A 19,031-nucleotide genomic window follows, 5' to 3' on the forward strand; every position below is an offset into this window, starting at 1 on the left:
AAAGAAAAGAAAAGAAAAGAAAAGAAAAGAAAAGAAAAGAAAAGAAAAGAAAAGAAAAGAAAAGAAAAGAAAAGAAAAGAAAAGAAAAGAAAAGAAAAGAAAAGAAAAGAAAAGAAAAGAAAAGAAAAGAAAAGAAAAGAAAAGAAAAGAAAAGAAAAGAAAAGAAAAGAAAAGAAAAGAAAAGAAAAGAAAAGAAAAGAAAAGAAAAGAAAAGAAAAGAAAAGAAAAGAAAAGAAAAGAAAAGAAAAGAAAAGAAAAGAAAAGAAAAGAAAAGAAAAGAAAAGAAAAGAAAAGAAAAGAAAAGAAAAGAAAAGAAAAGAAAAGAAAAGAAAAGAAAAGAAAAGAAAAGAAAAGAAAAGAAAAGAAAAGAAAAGAAAAGAAAAGAAAAGAAAAGAAAAGAAAAGAAAAGAAAAGAAAAGGAGAAAGACTTCCCTAGGAGGTAATAAATGTTTGGATAGCTGCTTGTCAGGAATGCCAGATTCCTATTAAGGTGTAGGTTTTTAAGGTAGAACTAATCAATGCCTAAGTTCCCATTCCAGCTCAGATTCTATTACTCTAAGAAATAATGGCCAAACTTTTAGTATCTTAATTCTCTATTTCCAGTCCTCTTTTCCCTTCCAGAATTTAAAAAGTATTGCGTAAAAAAAATACAACAGGAATTCATAAATAGGGAGAGAGGGGGATATATAAGAATATGGAGGGCAAGTGACCTAAATCATATTAATATCTGGGTAGCATAAGCAATGTCACTTTATTCCAGTCATCAAATATATAACTACCTTTTTTGAAAGGGAAAGTAACTAATGAAACATTTTCACTCAACACCTCTCACTTAAGACTCTTCCACACAAAAAGAATTATTGTTCAAACAAACCTCATGAACGATGATTTTCTCCACAGTCTCAACCATTGGCCTAAATGGCCAAATCCAGGCCACTTTTGATAGAAACAAATATGAAAGAATATTGTTTCTGATAGACAGCAAAGTAACAGTGGTAAACCTTAGAAATGACACCAAGCCAGCACCATGCCAGGCAGTGTTGGAGAGGTTGGGGTTCACACATTGCACAATAATAGCTAGGGAAGACAAAAGAAAGTTAGATAGGTATGGGAAGGGTACCTATTTCTGACATCAACTCAAAGGTAGATACTAAAAGCCAGAGTCAGGTTTGAGAGAGTTACTTCATAGGAAGAAGGAAAGGCTGGGATATCAAGACTATAGGCAACTTCTGAATGAGGAAAACTCCCTCCACAAATGCTATAAAATAACGTGTTTTCTGTGACTCCTAGCATGAGAAGATTGACTAGAAGACTGAAAGGTTAAGTCTGCATGTGTCTCTCTTGAACTCTCTTCAGCTGGCTAGTTCTCTCTACAAGAGTGATTCCCAAAGTGGGCACTATCGCCCCCTGGTAGGTGCTGCAGTGATCCAGAGAGGTGGTGATGGTCACACTTTTTTTGTATCATATTCTATTCTGAGTTCAATAAATAGTTTCATGATTTCCAGGGGCCCTAAGTAATATTTTTTTCTGGAAAGGGGGCTGTAAGCCAAAAAAGTTTGGGAACCACTGCTCTACACTATGCCAAAAAAATTTTTTTTAATTTAAAAATTGTACTAGCTATATGACCCTGAGCAAGTCACTTGGCCTCAGTTACCTAACCCTTGCCACTCTTCTGTCTTAGACTAAGACTCAGTATCAATTCTACGGTAGAAGGCAAGGATTTTTATTAAGAAAAAAATTTAATATAATAAATAGTACTATCAACATAAAGGAATATATGTACTTTCTAATGTCTCTCCCCTGTCCTCCACTGTTTTAGGGTTGAAAGTAACTAGAGCTTTAAATGATCCATTCTTTTGTAAATGAGAAGAGTTGTGGATAAATATTGAGAATGTCGGTAAGTTCAAACGTAGTGGCAAAACTAGAATTTGGAAAACCCGAGTTCAAATTCTGGTTCTGTAGCTTAATACTTGTATGAATCTCTTTGCAATTATTTTGATTGTTTCTTCAACTGTTAAAAAGGGGAGAGGAAGTAATTAGACTAGATAGTCTCTAGGAACTCTCTCTGAATCAAGAAATAGGTCATATTAGTGACTGAAATAAATCAGCCAAATTATGCTGATGAGTGAGAAGGCAGTTACATGGTAATCTATGGATAATTCGCAATTAATTTAAAATGAAATTAACCTGCAAGTGAATAATCTGGTGTGCAACATATAGTACATAGTGACATATCTTCTAATTGGGAAAACTAAGGAATAAAATAAACAAATGGCTGGCTGAGGGCCAATAGCAATTTGATTGCAGAATTAGAATTAAAACAATTTTCAAATCAGCCTATCACTGGGCATTAATAGGAATTGGATAGATAGGTTCAAAGAACTTGAGAGCTAAAATAAAAGAGTTTAGGCTCCATAAGGTAAAATCCCAATACTACTGTTGCCTTATAATTCATCTAATCTATTACCCTCATTTTACAAATGAGGAAAGTGAGCACTAAGCAGGTTAAGTGATTTACCTAACTTCATACAGGTGGTAATTATCAGAGCTGACATTCAAACTCAGGTCCCATGACTCCAAGTTCAACACTCTTTCCAGATTAGCCATTAAATGAGATAAAATGACCTTTACATGTTAGCTGTTTCTTTTTTTAGATTTAAAGCAGAAAACACAAGTTATTAATATTTCAAGTATAGTCAATAATATTGTCCCTGGAGATTACATTCACAGAAATATATTCAATGTAGGCTATGATAAGTGACTATCAAAGAACAAAGTACAAATCTGGGCAGCCACTCAGGTCTACTATCCCAGCAAATTTAGTAGATCACCAAAAAGATTTTTTAAAAACTGGCAGCAAAGAGAGTGGCCATAAAATAATTTTTTTGATATGTGAAACAAGGGAATAATGAAAGAAAAAAACACAATAAGAAAGTAGAGACCTTTCTTAAGGGCCTGACATTTTAAAAAACTGAATGCTGTAGGTATGTATATTTTTTAAGTTCTCTAAGCTTATCATCAAAGGTAGCCAGCACTTAGCCTGGCACATAGTAGGCTATTAATAAATGCTTACTGGCAGGTAAGTATTCCAAGTGAATCACAAGACACTGTAAAAGAAATAATTTACTATAATCTGATCATTGGATTAAAATTATTAGGGAAAACTTTAAAATTACAATTCAATACCCAACAAGCTTAAGGAAACTCACCTACTTAAATCACTAGAAGATAGTGAAAAAAATCTAATAAGTATAATGATATTTAATAATAAATAAGTCCTTGAAAGCAAGAACTGTTTTGATTTTGTCTCTATCTCCAATGGTTGGCATGGAGCTGACCTCTTAATGTATTTAGAAAATATATGTTCAAATGAGTTATTGATTAGGGAACAAGATGGAAACTATCTAGAAATGAAAAAAAAAAAAGATTCAAAGGAAGGCAGCAATAAATGAGAAAAAATTGTGTAAACATAAAACTGTAGCAATCAACATACATTTTATTTTCTATATTGAGAATATACAACAAATAGTACAACAAAATTACAATTATTCACACAGACATGCATATGTAAGGTCTATTCACTTACATCTATTTTTGTAAATGAACATGCAACCCATAGTTTAAGAAATTTATTTCTGGAGACAGACACATGAAAAAACATACCAACAAACGACAAAACCAATGTGTCCAATTTAAACTATGCTAATGTTAGGTAGGTTGTTTTAATATTCAAATTATATCTCCTTTTGAAATCAAAGGAAAAATAAATAATATACAAGTGAAAATACTGCTAAGGAACATATTTCAAAAATTGAAATTAAAAAGTGCAATGCAAATTATCAAATAAATATTCAATAATCCATTTAAATATCAGTAATAAATACAAAATGAAATGAAAATTAAATTATCATGTTTACTGAAGTGTCTTAAATTGTGTTAAACAGAGAAATTTTCATTTAAATAAAACTATTTCTTTGCCTAATGTTATCCACAGATCTTTCCTTTTTATAACATGTTCTTTGTTCTTCTTTCCTTTCACTGAACTTACCTATGTATATACATACACACACACACACACACACACACACACACACACACACATATACACCTATTACTTAGACAACCTCAGATACAATGTCAAGTATTATATATTTTAAGACCTAACAACAGAGAAGTTATCTTTAAGTTTAAAAAACAGTTGGCAGAAGCAACAGCTACTAGTATGTCCCTTTGCTTTTAGTTAGTCACCAAATTCAAGATAAATAATTTACTTATCCTATCAAAAGTCACATTAGATTATGAAATTCTTACAGAAGGAAAAATAAGAGAAAACTATAAACTTTCATAGACAAATTTTAATCATTTTACCTTGGAAGTCCTTGCTGTGACCAAATAGTCATTCGAAGAAAATATTACACAGATTATAAATTCACTTGTTCTTTGATTCAAGGGCCAAAGTGATTTTTCATATGAAGTGAAGTATAATACACTAATGTCGTGTGTCTTCTCTTTAGCAATACTTAATATTCTTTTTAATTTAAAAAAAAAAAGAACAGCAGTACTCTGAGACTTTGTGAAGCCCGTATTTATACAGACAAAACATCTGGAAAGTAGTAGTTATGGCAACCAAATCCCCAACTTGATGCAGCAATTCAACTTTAGTCTCTAGAGTATAGTTTGCTCTGTGTCAGGTATCTCAGCAGAAAGTGATTGGGGGAGAAGGTAATACGTCAGGTTTTGTACTACCTTAGATTTCTCATGCTTTTCAGAATGGAGAATTTAGTTAATTTCCACATGCTCAATAGCAATTTCCAGTAGCTCAAAGGCAACAAGATAAACTAAATAAATAAATGAACTTGCTAGGCCAGCATTTTACCATTTGATTTTGTTATTATTAAAGAGGTTTATGTTTTGTTTGTGTTTATTATAGCTTTCTCCGGGCATATTTCCATTCTCAAATAAATGACTCCTACAGTACAATCGATCAAAAACTGACCCTTTTCTTAAATGTCACAAACTCTGGGCACAGAAAACTAGAAATTGTGTTACAATCTAATATAGATTTTATGGATTATATTCAGTATGCCCATGTAACATTATCTCAGAAATCTCAAATGGCTGTATACATTAACATTCCATACTCTGTGACACTTGGGGCCACTAAAGCTACACAGGATTTTAAGTTCTAGAAGGATGATGTAAGAAAGCAGCTAATAAACTGTAATATGCCCTAAAATACGAACTATCATTATAATATTATCCAAAAAGGTCTATCATGTAGCTGATGCCTGTTTTGCAAATGCAAGTATCTGCTCCTATGTTTTTGCCCTTACTACTTTGTCATTCAAGGCTGGAACACAAGATTAGTACAAACATCTTAATGTGACATCCTCTGTACTACCAGCCTTCTTTTCTATTTTAACCATTTTTGCTATCTGAAAACAAAATCCTTCTCTCATCATTATTTCTCTCCCTCTGCCTTTCTCACACCCTCTCTGCCCCCTTCTCAACCCTCCTATAAATTATGTGATCATTTCTGAAATGAAAGAAAAAGAATCTAAGGTTTAATTCTCCCTTTTCCAGTTTTCATTCTGTCTATTTGGTTGTTTTAATCAAAGGTCACAATCACACACAAAAAAAGAAATATTTCATATATAGTATGGAAACCTATTGTGTGCTTATTTACTGAAAAGAGAATATTAGTTAATAGTGAAAATAGACATTAATATCAACCGCATTAAACTCAACAAACATTTATTAAGGACTTATTATACGGCAAGGCCATCTAGGTGTCACAGTGTATAGAGACGGATCTGGTATCAGAAAGATTCAGCTTCCTAAATTCAAATCTGGTCTCATATTCTTACTAGCTGTGGGACTTTGGGGAGCCACTTAATCCTATTTGCCTCAGTTTTCTCATCTATAAAATGAGCAGGAGAAGGAACCACTCAAGCATCTTTGCCAAGAAGACCCTGAGAAGATGGGATTGACTCTCACCTTGCCTACTTTTAAATTTAATCAACCAAAAGTATAGACACTCCTATTTAACACTAAGTAGGGGAGGTCCACAAGTCACTTCCTAAAGTGGGTGACAGCTCCAGAAGTGACTGACCACTCTCTGGGCAGTGCTAAGCAAATTTAAAGACTGCAATTGGTACCCGTAAAGTGGAGGAAGGGACAGGAAGTGACGTTAAAAAAGGACTACAAAAGATGATGAATTTCCTCTGCAAGTGATCTTCCTGAATTTTCGGGTTGGAGAATCTTGGACTGTGTCTGTGGCTTGGAGCTACAACTTGGACCTCGGACTCTGGATCTTGGACTGCTCCTGGTAGGATTGCTCCTGGATCTTCTCTTTTTGGAACTTCAACTTGGGTGAGTGAAAAGCTGACCCTCCTTTCCTGGCTTTTGGAGAGATTAGTTCGGGAGAGGCCTCCCCCCTTCTCAGAGGAGGTCGAGTGGGTTGAACCCTTGTTTAATTCAGCACCCAGTCCTCTAGCTGAGGGATTAACCTGCCTGGGTTGATTCAAGGACTGGAGCAACACTTAGGGTGATAGGCTAGACTTTTTTGCTACCCTCTTTTACATTTCTCTACTCTCACTTTTTCCACCTCTTTGTAAATAAAATAAAACTATTGAAAGCCAATTTGACTTGAGCTATATTTTTCAAATTGGCAACCACAGTATTATCTTAGAATTCTCATATATTTAGTCCAACCATAAAATTTAATTCCTTACAACCCCAAATGAGGTCACAAAGAGTAGGATGTGACAGGAAAAGCTGACTGAATGACAATTATATGACAAAGTACTATGCTGGACTTCAGGGATCCAAAAATCAATTATTTAATCAACAAATATTTATTGAGTAATTACAATGTGCCAGGCAGGAAGTAAACAGTTTCTTGACTTCAAGGAGTTTATATTCTACAAATGTATAATTTATGTGTTTATAAAAGTAAATACAAGGTAATTTGAAGAAGGAAAAGAGCACCAACAAGTGGGGAAATGAAAAAAGCTTTACAAAAGGGGAAGCAACAGAGTTCAGCCTCGAAGAAAATTAAGAATTGTCCAAGATACAGGTAAGGAAGATAGCACATTTCAGGTACAGAGTAGGGTACAACCTGTACAGAGGCTTGGAGACAAGAAGCAATATTCATGTCTGATGAAAACTAGTAGGTCAGTTTCAGTTAAACACAGATGAGGAGTAATATGAAATAAGTGGAAAGGCAGGCTAGAGTCAAATAGTGGAGGGATTTTAAGGGCAATTTTTTTTCCTGGAGCAAGAGTTTTTATTAACCTTTTTTGTGTCATAGGAGCCTTAGACAGTCTAGTGATCCTTTCTCAAGAATGTCTTTAATTGCCTAAAATGGCATCTATAAGATTAGGAAACAAATTATACTGAAATAGTTTTCAAAATACCTTTTAAAAAATCCATGTAATTTACCCATAAATACTTAGAGGGTGCCAGATTAAGAACCCTTTTCTTAATGAAAATAAGAAGTCACTGAAGATATTTATATAGTAAAATGGCACATTTGAGCCTTCACTTTAGGATTATTTGAACAAGAAAATGAAAGCCAGATTGGAGGGAAGGAAGACTGGAAGCAGGGATACCAGTTAGGAGGTTCCTAAAGGTGAGAGGTGATAGATTGTTTGAATGAAGAGTAATAGTCATGGGCTTGGAGAGGGGAGATATTGCAGAGTAAAAAGACATCCATAATTGTGGGGAGAGGGAGTGGAGAGAAGGAAGGGTACAGTGTGAAGAGAGAGAGAAAAAATCCAGAATGACTCAAAGGTTGTGAATTCTGGGTGGCATAAATGATGACAGTGCCTTCAACAGAGTCAGGCAAGACATAAATGGTGTGTGAATAAGGCAAGTTGAGAATGTGCTAGGGAGGATAACCATTGACTGCTAAAAAGCATATATTCAGTGCACAGCATGCATAAAGACTTAGCACATGCTAAGTACTGTGTTCTTAAACAGTTCCTATTCTAATAGATAATGGTTAACTCAGTTCCCACCAGGGGGAGAGGAAACCAACTTGTATCTAAACTAAATGGACTATGTGACCTGGAGCAAGTCACTTAACCCCCACTGCCCAAAGCCAAGCCTCGATCGCAGGTCATGGGCTCACTCTTTCTACTTTGTCACAACACATAATCTGGCTAACATTAGTAACACAATCCTTGCTCTTCTAAGGGTGTAATTAAGATAAGAAGCAGATCTTTTAGATCTTAAAAATTATTTTGACTAATAGAAATTAGTAGAATAATTATGCAATATCAGACTTTAACTACAAAAGACACAGAAAGGGAACACAAAAGACTTTGGATACAGGGAGGAAGACTTTTTAAAAATATTTTTTATTTAAGAAAGTATCTGAGCATAAAGGTTGCTAAATCTAAAAATTGATATTTATCAAATACCTATTATGTACCAGATCTATGTTTTAGGTTCAGAAGAAGTCAAAGAAAAACTTTCTAAAATAACCTGATATATTCCATAGGGAATACATGTGATATATCAGGTACGGAATTAAATCATAATTAAAGGGTTTGGTATTGATTTGCCATATACATTAAACAAATGTCAATAACTGTTTAGAACACATAAATGATGGTCACATTTGTATGTTTCTAATTGCTTCCTTCAATTTAAACTGATAGCCAATATTCCTTAAGAAATACTATAACTTTTCAGGACTCACTTATTATAACAAGGCGCCACCTGGGATCATTCACTTCTGCAGAAATTTTAAGAGAACTATTAGCCATTCAATTTTGGTAATTACTTATGAGGTTTATTAAGTCACTCAACCAAGAGAGCTAGAGAACTGACAATAGTAGGTCAGCATGCGAAAAATCCTGCTTCAAAACAAGAGGTGGGGGGAGAAGACATACTGTTTTAGGAGGAGAAAAATAGGCTGCTAAGTTCTCTTCTTTTCTACTATTTTTTTATTATTTTCCATGAGATCCTTGACCTTTTGTTCTTCCAGATAAGTGTCATGTTTTTACTTGTTGTATATGGTAATCTTTTGAAAGCTTGGTATAACATTGACTAAATTAAGTTAAGAAAGTTATTTTTAATATATTGCCATGGCCTTTATTCACTCATGTAAAGACTTCATGAATCCATTTGTGATTTTCTTGGCAAGGATATTATAGTACTCATTTCTTTTCCAGGTCATTTTACAGATGAGGAAACTGAGGCAAACAGAGTTAAGTGACTTGCCCACAATCACCCAGCTAGTATCAATAGCCAGATTTGAATTCTAGAAGAGGAATCTTCTTGGTTCCAGGCCCAGCCTTCCATCTACTATGTCAACTAGCTGTTACCGGCATAGCTAACCCTTAAGTAATTAATATTTCTACAATTATTTAGCTTGTCTTTTTGCCTCGAAGTACATTTTATACTTATATTCATGTATCTTCTGAAGTTCTAGATAGATACACCCTCAGTTGTTTTTGCTTCAATAATACCTGCTTAGATTTCTAAGTGGACTTTTCCTGATTTCACCTCAGTATAGTCCTCTACTACAAGATCCACACCTCCAACTAAATATTTCATTAACAAAATTAGTCATCGCATAAATCACACTTTTTCTGTGGGTAGTAAGCACTGTACAAGCCACTGAAATAAGCACTTCTTGTCAAATTTACTGATATATACGTATATAATATATTTGTACATATGCATGTATATCTTTCTGTTAATGCCATTCCCCTAAAAATGGAAATATCCAAAGTTTAAAGAAATCAGTTCGTTTGAACAAGTATCACCCTATGTATGTATTCAGTCAATACAAAGAAAAAGTGATTGGAAGCAAACATTTGCAAAGCTCATGGTTTTGTTTTGGTTTTTTTTTTTTCATTGAATTCCAGTGTTTGCTGATGGCATACATACTTGAGATCAATAGTAGGCTAAATGGAAAACTTTTGGTGATAAATGAGGAGGGTCTAACTTCTTCCTTGGGAATCCTATTTTGGTATTTCTCCTAAGATGAAGAAGATCATGACTCCATAATAACACTGTCCGTTTCTTCTTGTCTGGCTTAATTACTTAACAAAAGTACAACCAAAATATCATATATCAGTGGAGTCTAATATACAATATCCATATTGATCCAGAATAATGCCTATTCCAAATGCAGGCTAGACTCTTAAAATGAGATCTTGGGAACAAACATATGTTGGATAAATAACAATGACTACAAGTTGAATTAATGTCTTATAAAATTCAAAGGGGTAGGGTATATGAGGCCAATATGGCACCCCTTCATGAAAATTCTCAGAGTTTGAAATTTTGCTTGGGGAGGAAAGAAGGGGACTCTGCTTTATGTGATGTAAATTCTTAGTTTTGCATTGCAAATTTCTTAGGAACAAGGATGCTTAGATGCTAAGTTCTCTACTGTGAACCAAGTCTTTGTTTTATTTTTTTTCTCCTTTTATTACTAAATAACTGGCTATGTCTTCTAGAGATCAATTAACTTATCATGTAGCATTGGCAATCATAAAACAAGCTACCAATTTTTATACTAAGTCGTTCACTCTTTGTCATTTGAATCATAATGTGAATAGTGTTGCAGCCTCTCAGAATTGATTAGTTAAATGTCTTGTTTCCACACTTATTCTCATTATAGCTGCCAGCTCTAATTTAAAGTGTGATTAGTAACACAATTTTAATTTTTAAGTTGGAAAATTTGTTGCCAGTGAGTTGGCTAATTTTAGATGGACATAGTCCAGTGTTGTCTAAGTAAGTCAAATACAAGTTTCAAATAACTTTCTGCCATCGTCACTTCAGTAAACTTAGTAAACTATCTCTATCACTTCCCAACTGAACTATACATTTCACTAAGTTCCCTTCACTTGCTGTTGCCCACCACCAGTACCAAGCAATACTTTAACCAAATACTCCCCAGATGATATCTAAGTTCTAGCCAGGAAACTTTGCATACCTGCCTATTCTTTCATTTAACTTCCACTCATATTCACATCCTTTACTTTAACCAGTTCATACCATTGTTCAAAACCCTTCATTGGATCCCCAATATCTTTAGGTTCAAATACAACATAAACTTCTTTGCCTTAGCTATCTTTAATGCAAGGTACTCTTTCTTCAGACACTAAATTCTAACCTGACAGAACCACTAGCTGATTTTTTAACTTCTTCTCTACCTTCCCATACTCCATGCATTCATGCAAGCCATTCCCAGGGCCTGGAATGCATTCTATCAAAGTATAGAAAAATGTTTCCATTTCAGCTGTAAAATTCCATGAATATTTTATATATATATATTTGTTTATTTGTTTGTGAGTTTGTTTGTTTTGTGATGGGGCATAATTTTATCTGTTTTATAGCATTAAATGTAATGTTGGCATTAGAATCAAAAGCAATATGGTACACTGGTTGGCAAATCAGGCTTGGAATTATTGAATATGGGTTCTAGTTACAATTCTGACACTTTTAAACCATGTGTCTTTCAACATTTATTTAAGATTACTGAACCTCACTTTTTTCACGTGTAAAGAAGAGTTCATGACTTTTACTTGGTCTTTTTGAGTTTCTCTGAGCAAAAATAAAATCCTCTGGTTGGTAGCCAGCCTTCTGGTGGACTTCTTTCCCATCTAGATCTCCTAAACCAACCTTCTTTTTTGGATATACAAAAACTGAGGCCTCCTCTGGCAGAATGACTTGTCCAAAGGCATCACTAACTTGAGACATTCACAAGACAAGCGACCAGGTATTCTTTCTCGAAAACCAGTACTTTTCCACTACTACATCATCCTTCTTAGTTATTATTTAATCTGTTTGCTTCAAATCTGATAAATGTAATCAAATTTATATGCTGTTACATTCAAAACCTAATGCACAAAATGCACACGAGTTACATAGAAAATCAAGGACTCATTCACATTTAAGAAAGAAGAAAGATATGAAAAGCCCTAGTTCTCATTCCTTTAAAAATAATTAAGAGTTTCAAAAACTGATATAGTATCCAACAAACATTTGGATCATTTGCTAAAGAAATGTGTAAGCCATTCAAAAAAAAAAAAAAAAGATTTTCTATACGATAATGTCATCTTGATTTCATGAGACCAAATGCTAGAATCGTTTTATAAAGATCATCTGGGGAAAAAATTACATCACAAACAAGTTATTCAAGATTACTTCAAGACTGTTTGAAAGCATAGTGTAAAAGATCAAGCAAATGAGTTTGGCTATTCAGAAAACTAACTATACTCTACTTGTTTCCTATGTATACACTTCACCCCCCCAAAAGTATTTGGCTTTGAAGTATGAACTATGAACCACATTTTCTGTGGTTCAGTAGCTAACTGACAGATAATAATGCCTAATTTGAGATTGGCTCAAGCAGCATTACATTTGAGAAGAATGAAGATGTATAGACTACAAACATGTTGATGCAGGAAAATAGTAATGAAACCCCGGTTTTACTCTCTAATTAGGGTAATATTTCTAGAGCCCCACCTCAAAATAAAGCTAAAACTACCATGTGGATATAATAAATGTCACCAGATGCAACATGAAGGAGTACCCCTATAAATAGAGCTAACTTGTCATTAAGTCTGAACAGCCTGAATTACCTCCATAGCATTCTGTAAAATTTACTGACTAGCAAACATCTGACATTCAGCCCAGGAGAAAGAAGTAACTTAAATCTTCTGCAAAACAACTAAATGCACAGACCCACACGTTCCTGACATATATGTAAGTTCCAATTCCTTTTAGCATTTAGGAAGTGACAATGATTTGAACCCTGGGATGTTTCTCTGGAAGCTGCAAAAGCACAGGTGTTAGTTTGTAGGTGGTTATTGGTTTATCAGGGATAAATGCCATAGGATTCTTTAGTGTTTTGTAACATTAATCCACTGCTTGTGCCTGCATAAATAGTTCCTTGCAAACAAGAGTCAGGAGAAGGAGGAAGAGAAGAAAGAAACAACTGAACAAGAACATGAATATCAGGAACTACTCATGATTTTTAGTCTCCCTATATTTTCTGCTGATGAACCAGAGACAACTACTCTGGGTTCATTCCTATGAAGCCTCACCTGGGCTCCCACATGCCTTCCACAGGTGAATCACAAAAGGAAGGTGAGGAAACTTGTATTGGTCTCAGGAAGCAAGGAGAGTGGTGACACAGGGAGCAGAAAAGAGATATCTGTACACCTGTGGATGCCTCATAGGTGGGAGACTTAAGACTAACAATTATATAACCTGGCCAGTCCAATCATATTAAACTTGCCAAAGCAAAATCATTGAAAGGAAAACCACTATAATATTTAAAATTAGGTCTGACAAACATAGGAATTTTAAAAAGGAGTTATGGTTGCAATTTATAAAAATAATTAACTTCTTAAGTCAAAAAAATCTGTTAGAAGATCTTAATAATTTAATATAACAGAAATACAGCAAAGAGAAAGAGAGAAATGTAAGAGGGAAGTAGAAAATATTTCCTAGCTATATACCCTATAATTGCTGATCCGAAGAAATTCAGCTCAATTCCGACAAAAGCTCCCTCAGGTCCCAATCTCAACATGGAAGTCTGATAACCTCTTCAATATGGGTCTCCCTAGTATAAGCCTCTTCTATCAGTTCTAGTTATCCACTCAGAAAACCTCTAGCCCAGAATCATGCAGAATCCTTCTTACCCAAGAGAGTCTCCTCATCAAAGAGTCAATGAATGAATGAATGTTCTTTTTGGTCTCACCTTTTATAACCCTTTTTCCACATCACTTCCTGTCGCTCTCCCTCTTTATGAGAACCAATCACAGCTTCCCAATTTGCCTAGCACTGCCCAGGGAGCAGTGTCTCTGAGATTCACATCCCCTCCTCTGAGAGTGTGAACTCTTATCAAAAGGATTCACAAGTTCCTCCCTGATTGAGTTAAAAGGACATGGCACTCCAAAGTACTTGATGAAGTTAAGATAAAGAAATTCCCTTTTACACACTCAGCTTTCAGAAGACATCAGTGCTATCAATAGTCTAAGGAAAAAATGTTCTGAAACACTCTCAATTAGAGACACTCAAATTAAAACAACTCTGAGCTACCATCTCACACTCATACCTATTAAATGAGCTAACGGAGGAGTCATGACAGTAAAGGAAAATGATCAATGCTGGAGGAGATATGGAAAAATAGGTATACTTATGCTGGTGGGATTATGAACCAATTCAACTCTTCTGGAGAGCAATTTAGAATTATGTCCTTCAGGGCTATAAAATGGCATACATGCCTTTTGACTAGAAATACCACTGATAGATCTATATCCCCAAGAGATCAGAGAAAAGAAAAGAAGATCTTAATGTTCAAAAATATTTATGGCAATTCTTTTTGTGGTGGCAAAGAACTGAAAATTTCAAGGATGCCTATCAAAACTGGAGAATGGCTGAACAAATTGTGGTGTATTAATGTACTGGAATATTACTGTGCTTTTAAAAATGATGAGCAGCTTTGTAGTGACAAAAAATTGGAAAATGAGGGGATTACCTTCGATTGGGGAATGGCTAAACAAATTGTGGCATCTGTTGGTGATGAAATACTATTGTGCTCTAAGTAATAATGAACTGGAGGAACTGGAACGACCTCCAGGAACTGATGCACAGTGAAAGGAGCAGAACCAGGAGAACACTGTACACAGAGACTGATACACTGTGGTACAATCGAACATAACAGACTTCTTGACTAGCAGCAATGCAATGATCCAGAACAATTCTGAGGAACCTATTGAAAAGAACGCTACCCACATTCAGAGGAAGAACTGTGGGAGTAAAAACACAGAACAAAAACAACTGCTTGATCACAAGGGTCAATGGGGATATGATTGGAGATGTAGACTCTAAGCGATCACCCTAGTGCAAATATCAATAATACGGAAATAAGTCTTGATCAATGACATGTGTAAAAACCAGTGTTAATTGTGTGTTGGCTACAGGAGGAGAGTTTGAGGAGGGGAGGGAAAGAACATGAATCATGGAACCATGGAACAATTTTCTTAATTAATCAATTAAATGGAATTTTTAAAAAAGATGAGCAGAATGGTTTCAGAAAACCCCGAAAAAACTTGAACTGATGCAAAGTGAAGTGAGTAGAGCCAGGAGAACACTGTACACAGTAACATCAATACTGTAACAATCTTCAACTATGAAATAATACTTAGCTACTCAGATCAATACAATGATTATAGAAAATTCGAGAGGATCCATGATGAAAAATTTTACCTACCGCCACAGAGGGAACTGATGAACTCAACAGTGCAGATGGAAACCTATTTTTTAAACTTTTTTAATGCTTCTTGCTTTTCATTATTATAACATGGCTAACATTAAAATGTACTCTGCACAACTTTTTTTCAACAAGCATAATTGATATATTGCTTCCTTTCTCAATCAGTAGAGATGGGGTAGGAAAGAACTTATAATTTAATAATTTAAGAAATGAATGCTTAAATAAATGGGGGAAGAAAAGAAAAAATAAGCCATTAATAGGCAGAGATATTTAGTCCTGGATGGGAACTTACAGGCAATCTAACCAAATTCTTTCATTTGATAAATGACAAATTAAGAGGAAGGGAGGTTATGTGATTTGCACCAGGTAACATAGGGAATAAGGAGAAGTGTGATTTGAATTCAACACCCTCCAATAAGCCACAGATTTCCTTGCCAAGTTGAAGGATATAGCAACGAAGGGCAACATCATTTTAGAAAATAAGTATCTTTCTAAAATCATAAGGGGGATAGATAGAAGATAGTTATTAACAACATGTAAATATTATCATATTTGTGTAATGGCATATTATCATGCTGTAAGAAATTTTGAAGGAAATTATTTTAAAGAAACCTTGAAAGACAATGAATTAATCTAGAGGAAAATTAGCAAAACTGGGAGGACAATTTATACTTTAACAAAATATTATCAAGAGCTTTTAAAGACCTAAGAATTCTGATTAATTGCATATATATAACTTATATCAAATTGCTTAATTTCTTAAGGAGGGAGAAGTGGAAGAAGGGAGAGAAATAAGAACTCAAATTTTTAGAAAATGAATGTTAAAAATTGTTTTTAGATGTAATTGGAAAAAATAAAGCATTACTTGAATTTTTTTTTAAATTCTGGCCAATCCCATTATCAACCACAATTCAGAGGAACCATGAAAAACATGCTACCTCTCTCCTAATAGAGAGGTTGATGGACTGAAAAATCTAAGACTGGCATAACTTATATAAGACTATTTACTGCCTGGGCAGAGGGAGGAGGAAGGGGAAGGACAGGGGGAGGAAAGTAGAGAATCTGAATGCAAAAATGTTAGGAAATGATTATCAAAAATTGTTTTAAATGCAATTGGGAAAAAAAATTTAAGTTAAAAAAATAAAGAAAAGTATAGATCGTCATACTTTTACCTTAATGCATGTAGGGGAGGAAAATGAGAGGGAAAGAAAATAGTGTGCATCCTTGTATAAGACACTGGATGAGTTGAGATAAGATACAATCCTAGTTTTCTATCATCATCATCATAGCTAACAGTGAATAGCACTTCCTCTGCATTCTCTTCTGAGTCTGTGTAACTATAAAGCTCTGTTATATTTGATTGGTTTGTGCGTGTATGTATAGTTAAGATATATTTGTTGTTGTTTTCAGTCATGTCCAACTCTTCATGACCCAATTTGGGATTTTCATGGTAAAGATACTAAGAATAGATGAAGAAACTAAAACAAAGAGGGTTAAGGGATTTCTGTAGTTACAGAGCTAATAAGTGTCTGAGGTCAGATTTGAATTCACGAAGATGAGTCTTCCTGACTCCAGGCCTGGCACTCTCTCCACTGCATTATTTACACAGCCTCATGGACCTCACAGTCTAATCAAACTAAATGTCTTCCTTCCCTAACTAACTTGGATTTGTCTGTATTTTTGCTAGATGGATGGATGGATAGATAGATAGATAGATAGATAGATAGATAGATAGATAGATAGATAGATAGATAGATAGATAGAGACAGAGAGACAGACAGATAGAGAGAGAGAGAGAAAGAGAGAGAGAGAGAGAGAGAGAGAGAGAGAGACAGAGACAGAGACAGAGAGAAAGAAAGAAAGAAAGAAAGAAAGAAAGAAAGAAAGAAAGAAAGAAAGAAAGAAGGAAAGAAAGAAAGAAACAGATAGATAGATAGATAGATAGATAGATAGATAGATAGATAGATAGATAGATAGATAGATTAGATAAGGTAGGTAAGTAGGAACAGTCACCCTGAATTGAATGTAAGCGTCTTAAAGGGAGAGGCTGTACCAATTTTGTCTCTGTATCTTCAGTACATTCATTGGCACATAGCAAGTGCTTAATAAATGATTTTGAATAATTAATTAATGACTCTCCTTGCATGTAACAGAATAGGCAATTACTAAGCTTACCTACTCCTAATCCTATTTTTCTCCCTCTTCCAAGGACTGAATTTTTTAAACTGTTTAGTATTATAAGTATCATAAAAACAAATAAATCAGTATGTACTCAAGTGTCTTCTAGCGAAAAAAGAAAATCTTTGATTTCATACAATAGGCCTTTATAAACACAAAATATGAGTAAGTCCTTGCTATAAGGATTTTTGGTCCTTCAAAACAGGCAGAATTTTTCTTAGTATGTATTTTATATGGAGTTATCTGTGTACATGATTTCCGATCTCTATGCACCTACTCCCAAGGGAAACAGAGGACCCTTGAGGGCAGGAACTTTTGTTTTTATAATCACTGTGCCTAGCATGGTGCCTAGAGTATTATTAGGTGGTTAAGGTTTATTAAAGTGAAATGGAAATAGTGGGTAGTGATATTAGTGTGATGCATATCTAATAAATATATTTGTGCTTCATTTGTTTCATGTTTTTCTACATCAAATAATATATTTTATATTTATAGTCATTAACAATGATAATTTTATTTTTTTAATAGACAGGGATCATCATATGCATTCAATTTGCAGGCTTGAATTCTGTTCTACAGATAAAAAGCTAAAGAATTATAAACAACAACTTTGGTTACATTTTTACTGTGGTTAAAACATCATTAGATACCAAAAATGATATTAACTGGTAATTTAATTGTGCAAGGAAAAATTAAGTATTTAGTTGATGTGTATGTATTGAGAGAGAGGAGTATAAAAAGTATTGGACTGTGAAGGGAATCAAGATCCAAGTGTTACTTTCTCCAGGCTTATAAAATTCACTTTTAGTAAAAGACCGTACTAAAATAAAATATATTTGAAACTGTGATTCTGTTCTGACATTAAAGATAAAAGGTAAATTGCTCTAAATTTCACCCTTCCTAAGTAAGCTATTAAAGAATAGGCATACAGTACCTGCTCCTTGGAAGAAACATAGACTCCTTAATGAACACTGAACCGGAGAGAAGGATATACCAACAGGTACCAATATCATCAGGACTGAAAGGAAAACAAGAAGATAATTAGATGACCATCTTGAGGGTGAAAAAGGTCAATGTACAGCATATCAAATTCCTCAATCTCATTTCACTTTAATAATAATTAAACAGGGTTAGGAGAGGGACTCAGTCTGTGATTTCACTGATATAGAGAACTTAGAGAGGAGGAAAATATCTCTCTGCTTGCAAGTTGGTGCCTTTAATGAAATATATAGTCTCAGAGATCTACCCAAAGCACTGAAAAGTTAGGTGATTTGTCTAGGATCACACACAGCCAGTATATGTCAAGGTAGAACTTGAACCCATTTCATCTTCCTAGCTTAGAGGGAAGTTCTTTGTCCACTATTCATATGCAGCCTTTTGAAAACAATAATATAGATGGGTTGGTGGGGAGAGATGGCGGAAAGGGAGGTTGGGGAGATAGAAAGACAGAGACACACAGAGAGACAAAGAGACAAAAAGGGGGAAGAGGGAGAGGGAGGGAGGGAAGGAGGGAAGGAAGGAAGGAAGAAGGAAGGAAGGAAGGAAGGAAGGAAGGAGGGAAGGAAGGAAGGAAGGAAGGAAGGAAGGAAGGAAGGAAGGAAGGAAG

The 19,031-nt window shown here is 34.5% G+C and overlaps 1 protein-coding gene across 2 annotated transcripts in view; it reads right to left on the minus strand.

Annotated features, from left to right (window-relative positions):
• RAPGEF2 (Rap guanine nucleotide exchange factor 2) overlaps nt 1–19,031 on the minus strand; it is a 320,910-nt gene that overhangs the window by 159,798 nt on the left and 142,081 nt on the right. For both annotated transcript variants that reach the window (XM_044681464.1, XM_044681463.1), the window contains exon 4: nt 18,360–18,443. In XM_044681464.1, the coding sequence (XP_044537399.1) occupies nt 18,360–18,443 (84 nt within the window). The remainder of the gene's footprint in view (nt 1–18,359; nt 18,444–19,031) is intronic.

This window comes from Gracilinanus agilis, chromosome 6 (genome assembly GCF_016433145.1).
Source record: "Gracilinanus agilis isolate LMUSP501 chromosome 6, AgileGrace, whole genome shotgun sequence".
Classification (NCBI taxonomy): Eukaryota; Metazoa; Chordata; class Mammalia; order Didelphimorphia; family Didelphidae; genus Gracilinanus; species Gracilinanus agilis.